Genomic DNA, 24286 nt, shown 5'->3' on the forward strand with positions numbered 1-24286 from the left:
GACTGTTTCTGACCTCAGTCATTTCCTGTTACCTCCGCTCACCAAACTTCTTGACTCTGCCACTCAGCTCCCAAGACCTGCCTCGGGCCCCCATACTCCTTTGGAATACATTTCCCTGATTTTAAAGTTTGGCACTTGCTTTAAGATGTGGTCTATCCACACTCCTTCCAGGAGGAAGCCAATCTGGTCAGCCGCACAGTTTCCAGAGTGGAGATACCAAGCAGGGTATGGGCAAGTGCATGCCTGGGCTACCCTTCAAGAGGCTCTCTGCTGTCCCCTTGTGAACAAGTCTGGGGGACGCTGATGGCTCACCTGGAAGCCAGACCCCTATGGAGCAGAATTGAAACAGACATTTGTTTATGATGGCCCACAAGTGCCCTTTGGTCTTTTGTGAACCTTTCCACCTGTTCTCATCTGATCTGTCGATTGGAAGGTATTATTTAACAGCCTGGCTCTGATAATGGCTGTTAGAATATGGAGAAGATACACAAATTTCATTCAGACAAGGGATTTGGACTACCTCTGCATAACACTGCAGAATTTATATTAAACTTCTATGTTAAATACAGAGTGGGGCACTTGAAGATCCAGGCTCAGTGTGCTATCACCTACTGGGGTCTCTGAGTAAGCCCTCTCCCAGTTCACCTTCGTCCTTGTCTGGGCTCAGCCAGAGTCTCAGCCCTGCTCCCTATAGCCTTGTTGAAGGGTCTGGCCTGAAGGCCCAGGGAACCCAGCACAGGGTCTAGTACCCAGTGGCCTCATCTTCAGCCCCCAGCTGCCTGGGCCCCCCCCAAGCATGCACCGTGGGAGCACTCTCAGGACTCGGGACTTAAGTAGAATATGGTTTCCAAGAGGCCTCTTCTTCTGTGAAGCTACTTCTGTGAAGAAGCCAAAATAGATTTCTAATAACGTGACTTTGTAAATCCAACTGTGGACACACTGTGCCACACTGTAGACAAAGCTGGTCCTGCCAGCAGATTATCAGGACGGCATGCGCTTGGGCAGTTTTTCAACTCGGAGATGGTTTTGCTTCATACCATCTACTCTTTTTTTTTTTGTTTGTTTTTGTTTTTGTTTTTGTTTTTGTTTTTCCATTATATTTATTTATTTATTTTTTTTTTTTAATTATTTTTTTATTTTGGTATATTATGGGGGTACAGATTTTAAGGTTTCAATAAATGCCCATTTCCCCCCCTCCCCCCAAAAGTCTGAGTCTCCATCATGACCATCCCCCAGATGGTGCACATCTCACTCACTATGTATGTATATACCCGCCCCCCTCCCCCCTCCCACCTGCCCAATACCCTATTACTGTAGCACCTATGTGTCCACTTAGGTGCTACTCAGTTAATACCAGTTTGCTGGAGAATATATCTGGTGCTTGTTTTTCCATTCTTGGGATACTTCACTTAGTAGTATGGGTTCCAGCTCTAACCAGGAAAATATAAGGTGTGCTATATCACCATTGTTTCTTAGAGCTGAATAGTACTCCATGGTGTACATATACCACATTTTATTAATCCATTCTTTGATTGATGGGCACTTGGGCTGTTTCCACAGCCTTGCAATTATGAATTGTGCTGCTCATACCATCTACTCTTGCTTCCACACGTTCCCCTGGTGACCAACTAGCCAGAGGTAAAGGTGTGAGGGTGGGGCTGTAGCTTTTTCTCTGCATTTGAGTACAGCCCCACAGAGAAGCTGCCAGCACGCTCACAGCCACACAGTCCGGCCCCACAGAAGAGGGCCTTTCTTCTTCCCCCATGTCACCATCCTCTGTCCTTCCTCTTGTGTTGGAAGATGGGCCTGGGCCAGGGCAGGGCCTAGAGATACAGTCATCCCAGATCAGAGCGTGGGAAAGACAAATAACACATTAGAAAACAAGGAGGAGGGGATCTAATAACAATGCCACCCAGCATTTACACAACACTTTATAGATTACAAGTATTGGAATGTGGTCTTTTCTGAACCACTCACCCTTTCCACCTGTTCTTGTCCAAACTGTAAATTGGAAGATATTATTTAACAGCATGGCTCTTATGGCAGCTGTTAGAAACAGTTTTCAAAACAAAAAGGAACAAACTTTCATGTCCTCTGCAGACTAGGGTATGTCCTATAGAGACTCATGTGGCATCATCCATTGTGCTGATGCCCAAAACAGACGCTGCTGTGTACGAGGTGAGAACAGCTGCGACAACTAGGAATAAGCACTGAAGCTCTCCAGCTCTTTGCGGCTCAATTTAGCAGGGTCCTGGGCTTTGGGCTGTCCCTTTCCAACCTGCAGAAGAAAAGGAGAAACTTCAGACTCTCCTACGAGGAGATCCTTATAGCATTCTTGTGGGGTATGAATTATTGTCCCTATTTTACAGATTAAGAAAATGAAGCTTGAAGTGGTAAAATGAATTACTCAGGCTCAACAACCAATGTGAAGTAAAAGAGGGACCTGAATCTAGTTCTCCTGGCTCCAATTCGTGTGCTTATTTAACCACATACAAGGCAGACCTCCAGACTGCATTGGCCCAAACAGTGTCCTCTACAATGGTGGAAAGTCTAGCTCGCTGTAATGTTGGGTTGTAGCTGAAGTGGCAAGGAATCCCAGCAGGAGCCACCCTTGTGACCAATGGCAACATCTTTCTTGGACCACAGGTGGAGGCTCGGTCCACCTGTCGACCTCATGCTATTAGCCCATAGCATGAGGCTAATGGTTGGGGACGGGGATGCTCTCCGTGCCTTAATTTCTCCAGGTGTAAATGGAGAATATAATTATACACACACCTTATACCATTCTGTGAATATTAAATGAGATAATTCATGTGAAGACACTAGCAGGCTGCTTCATAGGGAAAAAAAATCCCCAATCGATGTTGAGTCTCTCCTTCCCACTCCTAAATGCCCTGACGGGAATCAACTCAGCCCCCAGGCTCAGTGGTTACCTAGGAACAGTGTGACCCTAACAGAGCCTAAGGCCACCCATGTCTTGGAATGGCTCCCAACGACTTGCTAACTTTAGAAAATCATTTAAAGTCACTTATTCTGGTTCCATGTGAGGGTTGAGGGGGAAAAAAAAAACAAAACATAAAGTCACTTATTATCCCCTCTCTGACCCCTACCCTCCAGCCTTGGAAAGGAGACAGGTCCAGTTTGTGGCCCACACCCTGCCAACTAGCTTGGGAACAGCCCTAATTTAGAACGCAAACTGCCCAATAAGAGTGAAACCTGAATACATGCTATGATCTTGGTTATATCATGTGAGTTAGACCCTCACTCTCCCTGGGCCTCTAAAATTAAGATTTGTATTAGAAGATTCCCTAAAATCCTGACAGCCCTGAAACCGGGTGGAAACCTTCTTATAAGCACACCCTTTCATAGCCGGACTTCAGGGCTCTGCCCCAGACACTAGGCCCACGCAGAAGGAGTTCCAGAATCTTACCTCTTCATAGATAGTGCTACTGAAGGATAGGCTGTGATTGTTCTTCTTGGATCCAGACTAGAAATTCAGAGAGTAAAGAATGCTTAACTTCAAGACAAGAGATGTTCCACACCTACCTGATGTGAGAGGTCCCAAAAAGAGACTCAGGGCCCAGGAAACCACTGAGGTTTCTTCAACCAGAAAGTGAATAGAATCTCCTACTCCAGGAGTAAACAGTGTTGTTTGTGGTCTCCAGGGAAGGCACAATATATACAGTGCTTGTCTATGATATGACATTCCTGACCCATAGTCAGAATTTAGCATTCCACACCCACACCTGCCTCAAACCCACACATGCATACATTCCTAGTGCACACACATATATCCCTCAGGCACTCCTAACACAAATACTGCCCCAAACCATGTGTCTCTTCAACACGGCATACACACACCCTAATGCAAATGATTCTGGCACATAAATAATTGCCAATTCTAGTACATACCCTGAACAAGGTGGTTTTATGAACCACTGGAATTAAGAAACATATTCAGTACATAAGAGTTGTCATACCATAATACCAAAACATGTGAACACAGTGCCTATGAACATCTATATATCCTTATAATTAAAAATAAATCTTTCTCATGGTGGGATCCAAGTTGGTTGAATGACTTATTAGGAGGACGATAAGTGAAAAGCCTGAAAATCTGTCCTAAATCCTTTCAAATACATGGTCCCTGACCTGCATGGACTTCCACAGTTTTGTGGATTTGGCTTCATACTGGGGCTCCAGCCTTGGGAACCACTGTTCCCATCCCCTCCCATACAAGGTAAACACAGTGGCCACGGGTACCAGGATACCCGACTCTCTGGTTCCAGGTACACATGAGAGGTCTGGGCTCAGCTTAGGGCAGGATTTGAGTACACCAGGATGCACTGCCTCAGTCCAGAGGCCTCTACTGGCAAGTGACTGGGCAGGACCTTGCCGGAACCTCAAAGTCAACATTGCATCTCTGTAGGTCCAGTCTACTTCTGCAGCTCCAGGCATGATGTTGCTGCCTTACAAAACCCCCCAGGATCTCTCGCCATGACCTCAGCTGGCCTGTTAAGGACCTGTGGTGCTCTGCACAAAGCATCTCCTTTCTGCTTCTGATTATCCATTATCTCTCATGTAAACTCCTAGGAAATCCTCTAACCCACTGTTCTCCTAGTCCAGAACCTGTTGGTTTTCTCCAGACAGAACCAGAAAGGCATTTCTTGTTGGCCCCTTAACATGTACATGCAGTCATTTCACAGAAACTACTCGGCAGATACACACAGGGGAGGGCGCCTCGCTGGGATGTGCACACACGCCCTCTGCAAACACGTGCCTGCACACGCACATACGGAATGCACGTCTGCATCCACAGCACCCCTGCCCCCAGGGAGAGACTCACCTTCCTGGAAGGCTGTATGAACGAATATAACGTATTTGCAGTTTCTTGTGATGTGGAAGCAGAAGACTGATAAGAAGAGAAATAAAACCATTTCAGAAGCCTAGATCTAAGACAGCCCTAGGAAGTCATCTTTTCCACCCCTCTGCCTCAACCCTGCCCAGATGGAAACTCAAAGTGTTAGCTGAAAGAACCCTGGATTAGCCAGGAGGTCGGACAACCTAGGTGCTAGTCCCACTCTGTCGTTCATGATAGCTACTGTTTGTTGAGCACTTACTTTGTATGTGTAGTCCCCCCTAGTTCTCAAACACTCCTATGAGGTAGAAATGATTATAACTTGCCCTACACCACAGATGAGGCTCCAAAAGGATAAATAGCTCAAGCCAGACAGTGTGCACAGAGCAGAGGCAGGATTCAAACCCAAGGCTCCCCAGGGCTCTTTCCTCAACACCTCCATGCCTCCCTTTGGCAACATGCCTTCCTTCTCTGGACCTGCACCAGGTGTTCTGTAAGGCAGGTAAACAATCCTCCTTTTAAGAGGCTCCAGAGGAGGAATCTCATTCTCACTCAACAGCTAGTCTGAGAGGAGCCCTTCCTTGCATTTATTCAAACTCCTCTCGTTGGAATTCAGTGTGGCTAAAACCAGGGAACTGACAGATATCAATCACCTTTATGATCAGATTTTCCTTGTCCCAAAGCTTAGCCTCCATGCTGGGGATGTTGCTCTTTCAGGTCTCAATTCTTTTTCTTTAAGCCATTTTTATCAGAAATTTTTTATCACTGGCCACCAGGAGGCGGTGTTTTCTTTGGGAGAGATGTCCTATGGCAGGTTATGGATGTCACCTTAGCTGTCAATATTAGAGGATGCTTCTCCACTTTCTGGGTGCATCTATGTAATCCCAGAATGTTAGAGGTGGTGGGGGGCATGGAATGGGGACTCAGGGCCATTGGGCTCAGCTTTGTCATGACCTACCTAAGTGGTCTTGAGCACATTAGTTAACTTAACTAATGCTTCTTCATCTGTGATATGGAATTTAGACCACATCTAAAGTACTTAGAACAGCCTTCATGAGGCTATTAAGTTAGACTTAAGAAAATTGCTAAGTCATAAGATAAAAGGAACCACTACAAATCTATTCTTTCCTGAAAACAGGTATAATAAGGAATAGAGATTAAGAAGTGCAAGGGCCTCGTGTACTGGAAGCAGCAAGAATGAAAATCAGAAGTTGAGTCCCTCAATAAGTTTCCTCCTTCTGTAGATGTTATCTGGGCCAGACCTTCTGCCAGGCATGGGAAAGAAGGAATGCCTATGTTGGGCTTTCCAGCTGTGCTAAGACACTCCAAAACCACACTGGTCTTTTCAAATAACTTCTTAATGCAACTGAGGCTAAGCTGTCATCTGGACCCCAGGAACACCAAGATCTTAGTCTGCCAAGGGTGGGAGTTTCAGGGGAGGGAGACACAGTGCATCAGGAAGCCCCATAGATAGGCATGGAGTGGATTTGGAGAAACCAAATGGGTACCTGGGACTGGATCGTAGAGTAGATGGTGCTCCCTTCTGCAGGAGAATTCTGCTTTGGCTTCTGCTCCTGCATAAGAGATAGTAAAGAGACATGGGGTAACATGAGCAGACAGCTGGGTCAGTCCAGATTGGGGTTGAATAGGGAAAGACAGTAAAAATAAGGGGGAACCCTGGGAGCCTGGGAAGGAGAGGGCAGGACTGCAGATAGCCTCATCACTGGTCACCCCAGGATGGGGAGAGACAGCAAGAAGAGCCATCAGCTGTGGAGCAGTTAGTGTCAAGATCAAGGGACCACCCAGGTGTGAAGGGATTTGAGCAACCCTGTCCCTTTGTTCACTTGAGTAACTAGAAACCCTTCTTGCCTTTGCTGACTTCTCTACTAAATTTGCCAGGTAATCACTGATAGTGGGCAGAGCTCTGAGCACTGCAATTCAGAGGGTTTAAACATTTCAAAGACTGAACACACTGAAGCCCCCTCTCTCGATGCAGCCTACCAGGCCAGCTTGCCCTGGGCAGCTGGGTATTGGGTGGACTTCTGGGCCCAGGGCCAAAAAGGAACACATGGCCCTTCCTGCTTCCCTCCTCTCTTCCTGCCCCCAAGGAGATCATGGGTTAGGGGTGGAAGTATTTCGTCCTGCTGACCCTGAGCACACATTGCCAGTTTGGGCTCTGGTGGGGAGCTGGTGAAGGCTAGCAGGACCCATGAGACTAGGTGCAAGCTCAACTCTCAGAAGCAAGAAGAAGCTACAGGAGCAGAGAAACATCAGCTGTCCCTGGAGCTTGGAGAGCCATGGGCACCTGTCAAGAAGCAGGAGTTTGCTGCTTTTCTCTCCTGTCCACACTCATGTGAAGTCTCTCCAGAAAGATTGGAGGTGGGTCCCAAAGTGAGACCCATGAAACTCAGTATTTGGGTCTTCAAACTGGAACACAAAGACAGCAGGTAGAGGCCAGGGAGGCTGAGCCCTAGTGTTCTAAGTCGTTATTTTCCCCGCTGGTCTCCTACTCTAAAGTTGTCTTCATTTTGGGGGGAAAAGGCTATTTTAAGTGAGCACATGGGCATCAGTGGCTGTGGATGTACATGGAATTGTACCAGAACCTGGTAGCAGTAAGAGAAACAAAGTCTTTTATTTTTCACACCCCAATATTCCACTGCTGGGGCAAGAACACAGGCAAGGGGAGCTGCCCTAATGCAAACCGAGCCCAGACCTCAGAGCGGCTGCTTGCCTGTTCTGAGGCCTCCCAGAGTGGCACATCTGGGCAGAAGGGCTCCACCATGTGTGCTTCCTGCGTGCTGCTGGGCCTCCGCCACCAAGCAGCAGGGATGGCCACAGGAAAAAGGCACTTCCTCCCCACCTGCCACCACCCCTTCTCACAAGCACTTCAGTAGCCACTGCCTGACCCACTGGGGCCTTTCCCGGGGGGCCTGCCACCACATCCTGCCCTGCTCAGAGGCCCCGAAGCGGGGGTGTCTTCAGCCCCTCTGCAGCTTCGTCCCCTTCTACGTCTCGGGGTGACAGGCAGACTTGGTTTGGCACAGAGAGCCAGTGAGACAGGGTCCTGGAGGAGCCCGCTCTGCTACCCATCGGCTTTGTGCCGAGCTGGTTACTGCTCTCTGTGCCCCAGCCAGACTCAGGCCTCTTCTTCCTAAGAGGCTGTGAACTCAGCCTGCTGAGCCAGCTACAGATCTGCTGTGCTTTGCCTGGCCACACTCTCCAGCCTGGGTCACGATTAAGGGACTCAAGAAAGAAAGCTCTGACTTGCTATGAAAAGAGAATTTGTGGTCAGATGCAATAAATACGAGAAGGCTGCACTCCTGGCGCTCAGCCCAGCTGGCGCGTGGCAGAGGTGAGGACGTGAGGGGTGGTGTGCGGAGGAGGCGGAGGCGGCAGCATCCCACCCCTGCTATTGACTCCTGCTGCTCCCTCCCACTCGGCAGGTGCTATTCTGCACCAGGTTGCCCCTCCTTCCCCCCTTCATCTTCTCTGCTCCCTTTGTTTTTATTTTCCCCCTGTGGCCAGAGCTAGGAAACTGACATAGAAAAGGTAGATGGGAAGGGCTGAGGATCATGTCAAGAGGACAATTGTCAAGTCATCTTTGTCCTCCTGCTCCTAATGTCCATCATCAAAAAGACATCTCCCAGGGCAGTTGAGAGCAATCCCAGCCCCCAGGATGCCATACTTGATTTCTCCTAGTCTGCAGGTCCTTAACATCTTCATAAATTGTCAGAAATTCCTCAGCGCTGGTCCCTGCAGGAAGAAGGAAGCAAAGAATAGAGCTGAAGAAACTTCCAGAGAGCCTCTAGCTCAGGCTTTCATTTCTAACGGGTCCCACCTCCACGCCAGATGGCCAAGACCTTAAGAAAAGTCCTAGAAAGGAGGCAGGTGGGTGCTCTTCCCAGAATGCCCAAAGAGCACAGAGGCAGCAGCTACACCAACACACCTCCTCCTGCAGGCTGGGCAGCCCCCACCCGGCCAGCCACCTGCAGAGAAATCTGCACATTGGCATCTGATTGTGAACACCTGGCAGCCACCACAGAAGGTGTGAACTGGGAGAGAGGGCCTAGCAGCCACTGCTTGCTCACCCCCACCCATGCACACACCCACCCAACACTCCCTGCTCCCACACCTCCCCCTGGACCCAGGGCCAAGCCACTGCGTCCAATGCCTCAGGCAACAGCCCCTCCTCAAGGACCTTCCACTTACGTGGCTGCTTCCTCTTCCTCTTCCACACACAGAAGCAGGCGAGGGTGCCAAGCAGCAGTGTGATTAGAATCACAGTGGTCACCAGAAAGGGCCCAAATCTGAATTCTGCAGGATACAGAAGGCACAAGGAATGAGCTGTCAGCTCCCCCTCTCCTTTCTTCCCACGTGTCTGTGGCAGGGGCTGCCTCAAAACCCACTCTCCTCTGTAGCATGGCTGGTCTCCTCATGCCCTGTGAAGTCACCCTCAAGGTTTTTCTCTTTGCTCAATTGGGTGCCCTCCCCTGAGTGATACCAAGAGCATGGATATTATTGATAACATCTGACAGACCTGGCTCAACTACTAACTGTATGAGCTCTGCACTACTTATTTAACCTCTCGGAGCCTCTTGGGTTTTCTCACCTGTAAGAAGGAGATAGTGCCATCTCCTTATAGGGGTTAATTACATGACCTAATACAGGCGGCCCACCATATCTGTGGGTTCTCTGTCTGTAGATACAACCTACTGCAGATCCAAAATATTTGGGAAAAAATTGCATCTATACTGAACGTGTACAGATTTTTTCTTCATTAGTCCATAAATAATACAGTATAACAAGTATTTACATAGCATTCACATTGTATTAGATGTTATAAGTAATCTAGAGATGATTAAAGTATATGGGAGAATGTGTGTAGGTTATATGCAAATACTGTGCCATTTTATATTAGGGATTTTGGAATCTGTGAGGGGTCCTGGAACCAGCCCCCCATAGATATCAAGGGATTACTATATAGGTAAAGCATCCGGCACAGCACATGTTACATCCATTCATTCGTTTTTAACTTGGCAAATATTCATTGCATAGCTACCATGTGCCAGGCAATCTTCCATTCACCTTCCTGCTATTCCTGCCTTCGTGGCACTTTCTCATTTGAACTTCTACATTTAACATTTGTGTCACACATGGAGCCTGATATATAATCCAACCAACAAGAGGAAGAAGGGATGCGATAGCTCTTACTTCACCAAAAAAAAAAAAAAAAAAAAAAAAGAAGGGAAAGGAATTAAGTGTCCCAAGTGCTGGCCGACTAGGCTCTTTACAAACATTATCTCATTTATTCTTAACAGCAATCCCATGATGTATTTATCATTCTCATTTCACTCAAGAAAAAAAATTGAGATTCCAAGAGGTTAATGAATCTATCTGAGATCACAGAGCTTGTGAATGATGAAGACATGGTTTACATGACCCAGAAGCCAGGATCCTTGTCACTACATATTGCCTCAGTCTTGTTTCATTTTTGCTCAGAGTACTTAATTTTGTTGCCTCAATTTGGCTGCATGTCTATTAAAGACAGGGACTGCATGTGGTTTGTTTTTTTTCCTGTGATGCCCACACTGATGGCACATTAAGTCTTTGTCTACCTAGTAAGAAGTGCTCATTTAACTCAGGTAACTCCCAGGATGAGCGTAAGCAATGGCCTGAGAACTCTTGGGGTAGCCCTGTGATCCTCCTGATGCCCCCATCCAGGCCACTGCTGTACAGTGTAGTTACCTCTTGAGGGACTATGGCTTTGGGAAAGTTATCACTCACAAAGAGAAAGCAGGTCTCCATCAGCCTCTCAGAGGAAGAAAATAATGGCCAGGGTGCCATTGCAGGACTGTGACTCACCAAGCAAATATGCATTCCCCATGTGAAGGAAAAGATTGCAGCTCCCAGAAGAAGACGCAGGTAAAATTTTTCCCAGGCTAGGACAGGCCTGACTTTACAGGAACTATGTGCCTAGAGGTTAGGACCCCCTTGAGGAAGAGCTACAAGGCACTGGGGGAGGAAGCCAAAGGCTCTTATCTCATGCCCAGGTCTCTCTTGTACATAAGCATGCCCATGGGGTCCAACACCTTCAGCCCCTGTTATAGCCCAAAGTGCTCCACTTACCCTGGGCATTCTGACAACCCTTAGTGAGGTTGAGGGTGTGGGTTTTCCAGCTGACAGGGTTGCTGACATTGCAGGTGTATATGTACATGCCATCAGCGTCAATCTCCAGTTGTGTGACGTTCCTTGACCTCTGGATCAGCTCGCTCCCTCTGTACCAAGCATAGCTCACATTGCTATCCCTGGAGACTGAGCAGTACAGAGACACTTGGCACCTTCCTCCATCCAGGACCTTCCCCTGCCCCAGCAGGAGGGGTTTCTCAATTTCATCTGGAAGCAGAGATTCTAATCAGAAAAGCACTGGAAATACAAGTCCTACAGGAATCAGAGGGATTGGGTGAATAGTCCTATAGACTCACCAAATACAAGGACCTCGAACCTGCTTCTCCAAACATTTCCAGTCTCATTGGTGACCTCCACACAGTAGAGGCCACTGTCCTGCTGCTGAGCTGCGTTGATGAAAAGAGTCAAGTTCTTGATTATAAACCTGGATTTACTGCTGATATTATTTGAAGTTGAAGATTCATAATTAATATTGGACCCATTCCTCCACGTCAGTTTCTTCTGATATGATGAATGTGAGGCCAGCTGCATCTTCCATTCAACAGAGCTTATATTTGTCTGTGTGGTGTTGAGCCATAACTGGAGAGACTCTCCTGAGAGACCAACCACATGGTTGGTTGAACCTGGACATTCTAGGAAAGAGAACCCAAGATGAAAGTGGCAAGAAGAATGTCAGGCCTGAGCAATGTGGGCAGTTGGATGTGACTTCCCTTAAGCCAATAGGATGGGGGGAGTATGAGGATGCCAGAGCCTCAGAGATCCTTAGAGTGTACTTCACTTATCTGTGCCCTCTCTCCCCAAGCTCTGTGGCCCTTGTCTGAAGGAGTCCACGGACCAATAATAATACCTTAAGTCCCTTCAGTATTTACTATGCGATGGTCAGGTTTCAGACGCTTTACAGGCTTTAACTACTTAATTTCACAATGACCTTATATGAGGGTCTTATCCCCATTTTCCAGGTAAGGAAGAAAGAACTTAAGTAAGTGGCTCAAGTTACACAATGAGAATGATGAGGTTGAAACCCAGTCCAATTGTCTTTAGAGGGTGAATTCTTAACCACGATGTTCTAAACACCGTATCTGATGAGTCCCTCCAAGCAGCACTGAGGCAACTACTGGTGGCCAGTGGCGACTGCCAGAAACTCTGGATGGCTGGACCCCCGTAAACTAACCCTTCACCTGAACTCATGACCCCTCTACTGTCCTCCCAAAGAGCTGAATTCATGGTCCTCTCTTGTAGCACTTGGCACATTGGATCGTAGTCATTGTTCATTAATGTTCCCCATGTTCATTAATGTTAGTGACCAAAACGTCTCCACAAAAATTGCTCCCTAAAAACAATTAGAAAGAGAAAAATAAAAATACACCTCCTCTGTCAAGGGATCAAGATGAGAGCTAATGAATACGGGGTGTGACAACCCTGGAGCAGCCCAATGCAGTCGGTGGAGAAGAGTAGACATTCCGGCAGCTATTTTTGGCAGAGACCCCATGTGGCATGGCCCAGCAGGCGTAGGAAATAAAAAAGTCTGTCTAGGTGGGTTGAGGAGGGTCAGGAGAGTCTACAGGAGAGAATAGAGATGTGGATAGTCATACAAATGGCTCTGTTACAATGGAGGCCATTCAGAAGAGGGCAGTGGAGACAGAGGGATGTTTAGACGTCCAGTGCATTATAGATGCACTTTCTCCCAGCCACTCCTTTACCCTGGCATTTTGTCAAGAGACTGAGTACATAATTAAAGGACTTGTAATACTATTTGGTTGATGAAATATGTTACTTTCAGAAAATCAAGTACCACATGTTCTCACCTATAAGTGGGATCTAAATAATGAGTACACATGGACACAGAGAGTGGAGCAATAGACATTGGAAACTTGGAAAGGTAGGAGTGGGATGTGGGTCATCCCACCCCTGATTTCTCATTACCTAATGGGTACCATGTATACTAATTGGGTGAAGTTTACACAAAATGCCCAGACTTCACCACTACTCAATATATCCACGTAACAAATCTACACAGGTACCCCAGAGATCCACCAATCCATCCACATATGTATGTTTATTTGATATAAATGTGCCTAACAGTAAAACACATAGGGCTCCCATTTGTACTTCACTTATATTTGTGTGATTTGTACTGGCTCTATCCATTACCAAAACAAAATCTTCTCAAAAGCAGAGGCTGTGCCATGAATCTCTGTGTCTCTGTCTCCAATAGTCTTAGCAATATTTATGAGAAGAGCTCAACCTACCAAGCATTGCATAAAGGCCCTGAGAACAAAAGTGAATGAAAAAAATAATCACTAAACCTACAAAAAAAGACACACTGTCACCATAAATTATTTAGTCTTTATTGAATCTCACTGTACCCATACCCTGAAGCGGTAGGGCCTCTTCATATATAAGACATGGCTCCTGCCTCCAGAGAGTTCATGATCTAGAAACAGAATATTCCATCACTTTACAGCATGCACTTAATGGTTTAGATAAATGATCATTTAAGGAATTCTAATTCCAATAATAAAAAACCAGATTCAGACAGGCTAAGCAACCCTCCTACTGATAATAACTAGAAGAAAAATGAACATAATATGAAAGCATGTTATTAAAGGCATCAGAGAGCTAATAAAGTGCAAAAATAGTGTGGGGCCAAGATCTGGAAGAAGGAAATTCAAAGAGGTAAGACCAATATTTTGACTTCTGCTCCCTGGAGGCATCTTCTTATTCCATAAATGGCAGCTGAAAGGCTGAGGAGCTGAGCAGAGCTTACAATAAATTGAAGGAACGAAGAGAACATGGAGTTCAGGGCCCTCCTGTTAGAAAGTGAGTATACCTGAAGCCCATCAGAGTTGGGGCTGGTACCTTGTACTAATGATAAGAGTGAACAAGAGATGACCAGCCCTTATAGGAAATGACGTTCAATCTTGAATCATCACAACCCTGTATTAGACTAGAATATCTAGTAGCTCTAATCTGGCTGCCTACTAGATGCAAATATAAATTTTTCCTAGAGGAAAAGAACATTAACTGGAACAATAAATTATTTCTATAAATTTTCATATACAATATCCAAAACTGAAAACATAAAATAAACATAAGGAGAGGAAATGTGTCCAAAAGCCAAGAGAAAAAAATAGACCACAGAAACAGATCCCAGGGAGCATCTAGGTAATAGAGTTATGGGTCATAAATTTCAAAATAATTATGTTTAGTATGTTCAAGAAAATAAAATACAAGTTTGAGAATTTCATCAGAGAGCTAGTATGATAGAACACAAAAATAGCCAGGTCTGTGCAATGTGGCTTTGCAGCTCCTCCCATCATCAACAGTGGGGTCCATTCACGTCCCTGTCCTTTGTAACTGGGCTGGTCTTCTGAATAGAATGCAGCAAAAATGATGTTGTGCCAGTTCTAAGCCTAAGTCCGAAGAGGACTTGCACATTTCTACTTGTTCTCTTGGAAACTTGTCTAACTAACATGTGAACAAGCCTAGGATAGCTTGTTGAAAAATGAGAGCTCACCCAGTGCAAGATAAACCAACACAGCTGAGGCCCTGTTAGATGAGTCACCCCTAGCCAATTGGGCAGCTGACCATACATGCATAAGTGATGCAAACTGAAACCAAAAGAACAGACTAGCTGAGCCTAACCCAAATTACCAACTAGCAGAATCATTGACAGAGTAGGTGATTGTTATTTTAAACCACTGAATTTTAGTTTTTTGTTTTGTTTTGGATCACTTGAGCTCAGGATTTTGAGACCAGCCTGAGCCCTGAGCAAGAGTGAGACCCCATCTCTACTAAAAATAGAAAAAATTAGCCTCGCGTGGTGTTACGTGCCTGTGGTGTTAGCTTAATAAGGAAGGTGAGGCAGGAGGATCGCTTGAGCCCAGGAGTTTGAGGTTGCTGTGAGCTAGGCTGACACCACCCCACTCTAGCCCAGGCCACAGAGCAAGACTCTGTCTCAAAAAAATAAATAAATAAAAAATAAAAGAGAGAGAAAAGAAAGAAAGCAAAAGGAAAAAGAATATGACTAAGGACCTACAGATATTTTAAGAGACAATAAGAAAATATTATGAACAACTTTATGTCAATAAATTTGAAAATTCAGATTAAATGGATAAAATTTCTTAGAAAATACAACATACCAATACTGACATAAGAGGATACAGAAATTCTGAAGAGTTCTATATCAAAGAAATTGAATTCATACATTAAAATCTTTCTACAAAACTCTAGGCTCAGACAACTTCACTAGTGATTTTTCCAAACATTTACAAATTAGTACCAATCTATTCCACAGAACAGAAGCTCAGTTTTTGAGGCCAGTAAAACTCTGATAGCAAAATTTGACAAAAACATAATGAGAAAGAAAAATCACAGGCCAATATCTCTCATGAATATCAATGAAAACTGAATATTAGCAAACTGAGTAGAATAGTACATAAGAAAAATAATACAACCTGAACAATTGAGACTTGTCCCAAGTATTCAAGGTTTATTAGCATTTTTTTTTTCCTTTTTGAGACAGGGTCTCACTCTGTTGCATGCCTTAGAATGGAGTGGTGTCATCATAGCTCACAGCAACCTCAAACTCCTGGGCTCAAGTGATCCTGCTGCCTCGGCCTCCTGAGTGGCTGGGACTACAGATGTGTGCCACCACGCCTGGCTAATTTTTCTATATTTTTGTAGACATGGGGTCTTGCTCTTGTTCAGGCTGGTCTTGAACTCCTGGCCTCAAGTATTTCTCCCAACAGGCCTCCCAGGGTGCTAGAATTATAGGCATGAGCCACTGCCCCCGACCAAGGTATATTTTTTAAATCCATCACCATATTAACAGAATAAAATAAAAAAATAAAATCATTATATCAATAGGTGCAGAAGAGACATTTGTTAATATTCAATACACATTCGTGATTTTAAAAAAACTTTCAGCCAACTGAGAATAGAAAGGAACTTTCTTAATCTGATAAAATCTACCAAAAACATACAGCTAACATCATATTTAGTGATAAAATATAGAATGCTTTCCTCCTGAGTTCAGGAGCAAGACAAGAATTCCATGATTACCACTTTTAATCAGCATTGTACTAGAAGTCATGGCTAGTTCTACGAAGCAAGGAAAATAAAAGAATAAAAATTAGAAATGAATATAAAAAATAGTTATTATTCACAGATGATATAACTGTGTATACAGAAAATCCAGAGGAATATATGAGAAACTATTTGAATGTATGTGTCAGTTTGGCAAGATTGTTGGATATCAAGTCAATATATAAAAATGATTTGTATTTCTACATACTAGTGTGAACAGATAGAAAATGAAATTTTGAAAACAATACTATATGCAATAGCACACAAAATTAAATTCCTAGAAATAAATTCAACAAGAAATATTTAAGATCTATACATATAATGCAACAAGGGATTTCTAAGAAAAAATAAAGAGCTAAAAAAATGCAGAAGTATACCATTGCTTTGAATTTTTTCCTTTTTTTCCCCCCTCATACTACCTTGTCTAAGATCATGTTTTTTTATTGGAAGACTTAATATTGCTAAGATGTCAATTCTTCCTAAATAATAGATTCAGCAAAATTCCAATAAAAATTCTAACAAGTTATTTTTATAGCAAATGGCAATTTTATTCTAAAACTTATCTGGAAATGTAGTACCTAAAATAGCCAAGGCAATCTTGAAGAAGACTTTCACTATCCAATATCAAGACTTATTATAAAACATTAGAAATTAAAATAACATTCCACTGTTAAAACAGTAGAAAAATAGTGGAATATAACCATCTAGAAATAGACCTTGTGTGTGAGAAAAACACTGACTGGTTTTCCTCTGCGCTCACACTGCAAGAATCAACACAGAAGAAGACTTCTGTGACTAAGGTGTGGGAGGTTTTCTCCACACATCAAGCAAGCAATCAAATCTGCAGTGGACACCAGCTGGGTGTCAGAATTCAGTTCAATTCTGATCTAGCTGGAAATAGCATCAGAGCCCACAGGTTGAGGGCTCAGTTCCCAAGACTGCCCCCACTTCAGATGCTGGTTGCAAACTCCAGGTTGTTTTACCTGTGTTTCTGACCAGCTGCCTACATATTGGGGTTCCCATGACCTCCTCCGTAGGTTTGATTAATTTGCTAGAGCAGCTCACAGAACTCAGGGAAACACTTATGTTACTTGTTTATTATAAAGGATATCACAAAAGATATAGATGCATAGATGCATAGAGCAACATCTGGGGGAAGGGGTATAGTACGTCTGTGGTCTCCCAGGGCCACCACCCTTCAGGAACCTCCATATGTTCAGCTCCCTAGACCTTTTGGGTCTTTATGGAGGCTTCACTGCATGAGCATGAATGATTAGATCATTGGCCAATGGTGACCAACTTAACTTCCAGCCTTTCTTCCCTTCTTGGAAGTTGAGGTTGGGCTGAAAGTCCCAATGTTCTAATCCTGCCTTGGGCTTTCCAGTTACCAGCCCCAATCTAGGGGCTACCAGCCATCAGTCAACTCATTAGCATACAAAAAGACATCACTTTGGAGTTTCTAAGGATTTTAGAAGCTGTATGGCAGGATCACAGACACACAGATACCTGATCTTTTCAACAAATGGTGTTGGGTCAGTTGGATATCCATTACAAAAAAAAAAATAAGCCTTGACATCTCCCTCACACCATGTACAAAAATTAATTCAAAATAGATCATAAATTTAAATATGAATGCTAACCTATCAAGCTTCTAGGAAAAAGCATAGAAGAATATCTTCTATGTCTTGAGATAGACAAGATATCTTTAACAAGACAGAAAAACATTACTAACCACCAACCATGACAGAAGATTGATAAATTGGGCTCTACTAAAACTTAGACCTTCTGTTTGGTGAAAGACAACATTTGGAGAAAGACAAGCCACAGTTTGGGAGAAAATGTTTGCAATACATGTATTTGATGAAGGACTCACATCTACAATATATTTAGAATTCCTCCAAATCGATAAGAAATAGATTGACAATTCAACCAAAAAAAAAAAAGGCAAAAGACTTAAGCAGGAACTTTACAAAAGAGGATATCCAAATGTCCAATAAACATGCAAAATGATACCCAACACCATTAGTTATCAGAGAACAATGAGATTCCACATCCCCACCAAAATGGCTAACATTTGAAAGGCTGAAAGTTCTAAGGGTTGGAAGATATAAGGAGCAAGTGAAACTCTCATTAATTGCCAGTGGGAGTGTAAATTGGTAAAAGCACTGTGGAAAATTGTTTTATAGTATCTCTTAAAACTAAACCTTGAGGCGAGGCCAGGAGAGGAGGGCGGCTGGAGGTCTCCACCTTGGCGGGTCCAGCCGTGGAGGCTGGAGGCGCATCTGGTGTGTGTCAGTGTGTGTGTGTGTGTGTGAAGACAGCCCCCCACCCCGCCGAGCCCACCACGCCCCGCACCCCAGTCCGGTGGAGACCTCGGGCCCGGCCAGCGAACTCAACAAGCCCGGCCGGCCCCGAGTGGGTCAGCGCCGGTGCGGGGCCTGGGGCGGGAGGAGGCGCGGGGAAGCGCAGAGACGCTCGCTCGGCTTCTTGAGCCGGGCTGGGGCGCCCTCCGCCGTCTACGGCCACACCACCCTGAACGCGCCCGATCTCGTCTGATCTCGGAAGCTAAGCAGGGTCGGGCCTGGTTAGTACTTGGATGGGAGACCGCCTGGGAATACCGGGTGCCATAGGCTTTTTTTTTTTTTTTTTTGCCTCTTGTTCTGTCCCCATTCGGAGAGCGTGGCGGCAGTGGGGGGGGGGCACCCCCACCCTCAGCGCCCGCCACGGTGCCTGGCGCCCCAGCCCGCTCCGTGGGGCCTCCTCTTGCCCCAAGCCGCAGCACCGCCGCCACGCGGCAGCAGGCGTGGCACCTGGACTGTCGGGTCTCAGACCAAGGGTCTGGTCTGTGGGAACCGACACGCTGGAGGAAACCTTGAGAGTCTGAGAGGGGAGGGAGTTGCAGAAGAAGGCCAGGATGTCATTTTAAGGGAGTTGTGACCAGAACTCGTCCCGTTGATTTTGGCGTTCTATGGGCTACACGTAGGAATCTTTGGTGGTGGCACCGGATGTTGGGGGATGCACAGTCACACCCAGACGTACTCGACAGGCCTCCTTTTACTTTTCTTTTCGGAGTCATTTTTTTTTTTTTTTTAAAATGCCTCTTGGCCGGGCGTGCTGGCTCACGCCTGTAATCCTAGCACTCTGGGAGGCCGAGGTGGGCGGATTGCTCGAGGTCAGGAGTTCGAAACCAGCCTGAGCAAGAGCGAGACCCCATCTCTACTATAAATAGAAAGAAATTAATTGGCCAACTAATATTTATATATATATATATACACACACACACACAAAAAAAATTAGCCGGGCATGGTGGCGCATGCCTGTAGTCCCAGCTACTTGGGAGGCTGAGGCAGCAGGATTGCTTGAGCCCAGGAGATTGAGGTTGCTGTGAGCTAGGCTGACGCCATGGCACTCACTCTAGCCAGGGCAACAAAGCGAGACTCTGTCTCCAAAAAAAAAAAAAAAATGCCTCTTACCTCCATTATTGCATTTTCTTTTCTCTCTCTTTTCAAGCAGATTATGGGAGTACAAGTATTAAGGTTCCATGTATTGCCCGTGCCCCCCTCCCCCGTGTTGTCTCATTCATTTATCTCTCATGCTTTAGCAGCGTATGGTGGGGGTACCAATGTTAAGGTCAGGTACATTGCCCTCTCCCCGCCTCCCCCCTCTGGTCAGAGCTTCAAGTGCGCCCATCCCCCAGTCGGTGCGCACCCACGCCATTCCTAATGGGTGTGTATGCCCATCCCCTCCCCCCACCCGCCCGACCCCCACCCGATGAAGGTGATTCCTCTACGTCCACTTAGGTGTCCGTGGGTTCCTACCAATTTGCCGGTGAGCACGCGCACGTGGTGCTCCTGTGTCCATTCTTGGGATACTTGGCTTACCGGAACGGGTTCCAGCTCCGGCCAGGAGAACACGAGAGGTGCCCTCTCACCGCCGCTCCTCATAGCCGAATAGCACTCCGTGGTGTACACGCGCCACATTTTATTAATCCACACGTGGATCGATGGGCACTCGGGTCGCTTCCACATCTTTGCAATGGTGAATTGTGCCGCCACAGACACCGGAGCGCAGGTGTCTTTTGCGTAGGCTGTGGGCCTGGCTCTTCTGAATGCCGCTAGCTCGCGACCCACGGGTGAACCTGGTCAGGGTACTTTCTCTAAGGAGCAGACTCTGATCCGGGCGGGCTACCGGTGTTTTTGTTTGCTTGTTTCTTTCTTCCATTTCGGGAAAGGCTTCCTTACTGGGTGTGGAAATCTCCTATGCCTTTCCTCGCCTCTTCTGTCAGCTTTAAAATTCTCTTTCAGTTGCCACCCTCACAAACATCTTAGGAACGTCTTTACGGTGCCTTCGTTAGTGAAATGACCCTCAATGAAGCTGGAACCAAATCTCTAATCGCCCATTTTTAGCAAGTCCACACCCCAGGGTGGTTGGGGTCCAATCCGGCCCCGGCCAGGCCCAGGCCCCTTGGACTGGGCCACAGGAGGACACAGAGTAGGGTCCCGGCCCCCGCGGCAGCGGTGCCGGCAGTTCTGCAAGGGCTTGGGGGGTTTCCAGAGGTAGGAGATGGAGGGGACTGATTTCTTCAGCGCCCCCCAAATCACCCCACCCATGGCACACATCCCGAGAGACGCCCCTACACTCGCTCCCCTCCCCTATGCGCTGTGCCCCAGCCCTGGTCCGGGGCGGATAGGCGGCAGCCCACACGCAGGGCGGGGGCGCAGCTGAAAGGGATTGTGCTGGAGGGCGGCCCCTGGGGCCAAAGGCGACCGCCTGAGCATGCGCAGTCAGCAGCGGCGCACTGGGGTTGGGGGCGGGTAGGTGAGGGAGGCGAGGCCAGGAGAGGAGGGCGGCTGGAGGTCTCCACCTTGGCGGGTCCAGCCGTGGAGGCTGGAGGCGCATCTGGTGTGTGTCAGTGTGTGTGTGTGTGTGAAGACAGCCCCCCAAAATAAAAAATAAAAAAAAAAAAACTAAACCTTTATATACCCTATGATCCAGGAGAATGGGTACATATTCAAGAAAATCTGGTGTTTATATCCGCTAAAAATATGTACAAGAGTGTTAGTAATGGCTTTAGTCCAGCCAATTCAGAATAGAAACAACCCAAATATCATTAGATGAGTAAGTAAATCATGTTATATTCTTACAGGGAATACTTCAAAGTAATGAAAAAGAATAAACTATCTTTTTGGCAATAATATGGATGGATCTCGCCAGTGTGATGATTAGTAAAGAAGCCAGACACAAAACAGTACACAGTGAATTATTCCATTTATATGAAATTTCATATAAAGGGAACATGAAATCAGGAAAGACTAATCTATGGTGAAAGAGATTAGAATGTTGGTTACCTTTGAGGGGGATATGAACTTGGAGATGGCACAAAAGACCTCTTGGGAAGCAAGAAACCATTCACCTCTTGGTGTGGATGATGGTTATATGTACCTACATATACAAGAGTTCATCAAGCTGTTCACTTAAATTTTGTGCGCATTAGTATAAGTTCTATCTTGATAAAAAGTATAAAAAATAAAAAAGGAGTAATGACTAGCTCTCATAGAATTGTTCTGACCATTAAATGAGGAAAGATATACTTCAATAAGAGCAAAGTATAATGTTGCCACCGTGGAAACATGACCACAGCAAGAGTGAATTCAGAAATTTCTTCACTCACCTCTTAGCTAAACCCAACTCTTTGCTAAATATCAGAAAAGTCTTCCTGATTCTAGGCTTCAAATGACATTAAAAAAAAATCAATGGATCATAAAACTTATATAAGTAAAATAGAGAAGAAAGAGGATAAGGCAAATTTACAGATTGGTGAAGGAAATGCCCTAAACCTAGGTTACAGGTGCATCTATCAGAGTAGCTTAGATCCTTTGAGTAGATGAGATGCTTACTCACCCCTATATTCAACAGATATTTATTGGACACTCTCTGAGTGTCAGTTGTTGCCCTAAGGCAGGATTTCTTAACCTCGGCACTTGACATTTGGAGCCTGATAATTCCTTCTGTGTGTGTTGGGGGTCGGGGTTGCATTGTGCATTGCAAGGATCTTTACCAGCATCCCTGGCCAGTAGCACCCCTGCTCCCACTGTCTTCAGACACTGTCAAATGTCCCCTGGGGAGCAAAACTGTCCCCAGTGAGAACCACTGCTCTAAGCATTGGGGTTAGCATCTAGGGATAGGCAAGAGAGATAAGATTCCCACTCTCAATAAGTGAAAAATTAAACTTAAGGTTCTTTCAGAGAGGCATAAGTGCTAGGAAGGGAGTTTTAAAACATGATATGACAGAGTGGTTGGTGGGGTGTGGGGATTTCTTTAGATTCACAGCCAGGGAAGAATTCCTCGAAGAGGCAACATCTCCGCTGAGAAATAAAATATATGAAGGATCGAGCCATGGGAAGAACTAGAGGAAAAGCAATCCGAGTAGGTGGAATAGCAAGTTCTAGGGACAAGGGACTAAGAAGAAGATACAAACCTTATGCAAAATATTAGGGATAGAAGAACTGAAAGAGATGGTCTTAGTGATTTGCAAAGAAATAGGTATGTATGGCAAGACTTCATCTCCTACAAATAGGAAATTGCCTTCTTGGCCTATGGAAAAGGAAGAAGATAAGCCAACCAAATTAACTTCAAGAAACTAGTCCAGGGAAGTGGGGTGGAGGAGAGTTTTGAATAGAATGTTTGTTACACAGAAAGATGGACCTACTCTTCATATGTAATAAGCAAGTGGAAAACGGTGGAAAAAAAGAAACACCCAACAGGATTAACTAGCAATGGCAGTTTCAGTCATGTGCAGGGCCAACGGTAAGCCCTGATAGACAGGGAGCCACGTCAATGCATATAGTCCATTAGCCAGGCACTGGGCTAAGTAACAGGCATCCAGAGCTCCACCCCACCTAAGGCATTAATGGGCTGAGACTACAGATGGATCATGAGTATTTCACAGGAGGAAATGCCAAGAGCCACAAGACAAGCTGAGTCTAAGGGCTCCAGCATGGGAGCCAGAAGTACTTGCCAAAAAACCAAAGTCCATAGCACAGAGCAGGATTGTAAATAAGAACTAGAAGCCAAATCATAACAAGAGCAGAGCCAAAACAGAAGCAGGTAAGGACAATAGCTGGAGGCTGTGCACAGCCAGCACTGTGGGTGCACACAGGCAGGGCACACCAACAAGGCTGGCAACCCTGCTCAGCGCCGCCATCTGTCGTAGTTGCTTGTTGCTCATGCCATACCTGTGGGTAGATATTTTTAATATCACTCCTACTTTAAAGAATGGGGTTATTAAGGGCACTGGCTCAAGATATAACAGAAAAGTTTTGAGCCCTGTCTTGAAGAGCTTACAGTCTAGAGGATACTACACCTAAAACAGCCAACTAAGCTGCGATTTGCAACGTGCTGTCCAGGTACCCCCAGGTGAGATGCAGGCATAAGGAAAGCATGCCTTCCTCTGCCCTGGGTGTGGGCGGCTGCCTAGAGGACGTGGCTAGGAGCGGCCATTGGAAGAACGAGTCAGGGCCTGCCTGGTGGATGGAGAGAAATGACTAGGGAGGGGGGTATTGCAGGCAGAGCAGCCGCAGGGAAAGGCTTGTGGCTCTTGCAAGGATGGAGCAAACCCACTCTCTCCAGCAGGATTGGAGAGTGGGGTGACAGAACATGAGTTCAATTTTTAAGGGTTTGGTTGTGGTTTTATTTTATTTTTACCTTTTATGAAGTTGTGAGAGCTAGCGTAAATATTAAAAGGTACCTAAAATATAGCATAATGAATAATTATTATATAAAGTAAACTCCCATACAACCACTAGTCAATCAGAATGTAGAGCCCTATGTAGAAGAATGTAGTTCTCTGCTATCACAAAACTGAATATGGATTATACAGGAAAATGGTTAAGTTATTGACCAAACTGTGAAAGACTTAAAGAATCAGCTGTGGCTCAAGCCTGTAATCCCAGTGACTCAGGAGGCTAAGGCGGGAAGATCACTTGAGGCCAGAAGTTTGAGACCAGCCCAGGCAACATAACAAGACCCTGTCTCTAAATAAACAACAACAAAAAAAAAATTAGCCAGGTGCATTGGCACATGCCTGTAGCCCTTGCTACCAGGGAGGGTGAAGTGGGAGGACCACTTGAGCCCAGGCGGTGGAGGCTTCAGTGA

General features: G+C 45.7%; 1 protein-coding gene and 1 non-coding gene across 2 annotated transcripts in view; one reads left to right on the forward strand and one right to left on the reverse strand.

Moving 5' to 3' along the window:
* Positions 1 to 1915: 1915 nt before the first annotated feature.
* The window catches only part of CD244 (CD244 molecule), a 33024-nt gene continuing 10653 nt past the window's right edge, over positions 1916 to 24286 (reverse strand). The window contains exons 2-9 of the mRNA XM_012749200.2: positions 11341 to 11676; positions 10985 to 11251; positions 9068 to 9172; positions 8544 to 8611; positions 6367 to 6432; positions 4847 to 4912; positions 3431 to 3487; positions 1916 to 2278 (exon numbers count right to left, since the gene is read on the reverse strand). Coding sequence (XP_012604654.2) covers positions 2198 to 2278; positions 3431 to 3487; positions 4847 to 4912; positions 6367 to 6432; positions 8544 to 8611; positions 9068 to 9172; positions 10985 to 11251; positions 11341 to 11676 — 1046 coding nt within the window. The 3' untranslated portion in view covers positions 1916 to 2197. The remainder of the gene's footprint in view (positions 2279 to 3430; positions 3488 to 4846; positions 4913 to 6366; positions 6433 to 8543; positions 8612 to 9067; positions 9173 to 10984; positions 11252 to 11340; positions 11677 to 24286) is intronic.
* On the forward strand, positions 18647 to 18765 carry LOC142869612 (5S ribosomal RNA). Its single transcript, XR_012918210.1, has one exon. It is a non-coding gene; the product is annotated as a 5S ribosomal RNA (ribosomal RNA).

This window comes from Microcebus murinus, chromosome 2 (assembly GCF_040939455.1).
Source record: "Microcebus murinus isolate Inina chromosome 2, M.murinus_Inina_mat1.0, whole genome shotgun sequence".
Lineage (NCBI taxonomy): Eukaryota > Metazoa > Chordata > Mammalia > Primates > Cheirogaleidae > Microcebus > Microcebus murinus.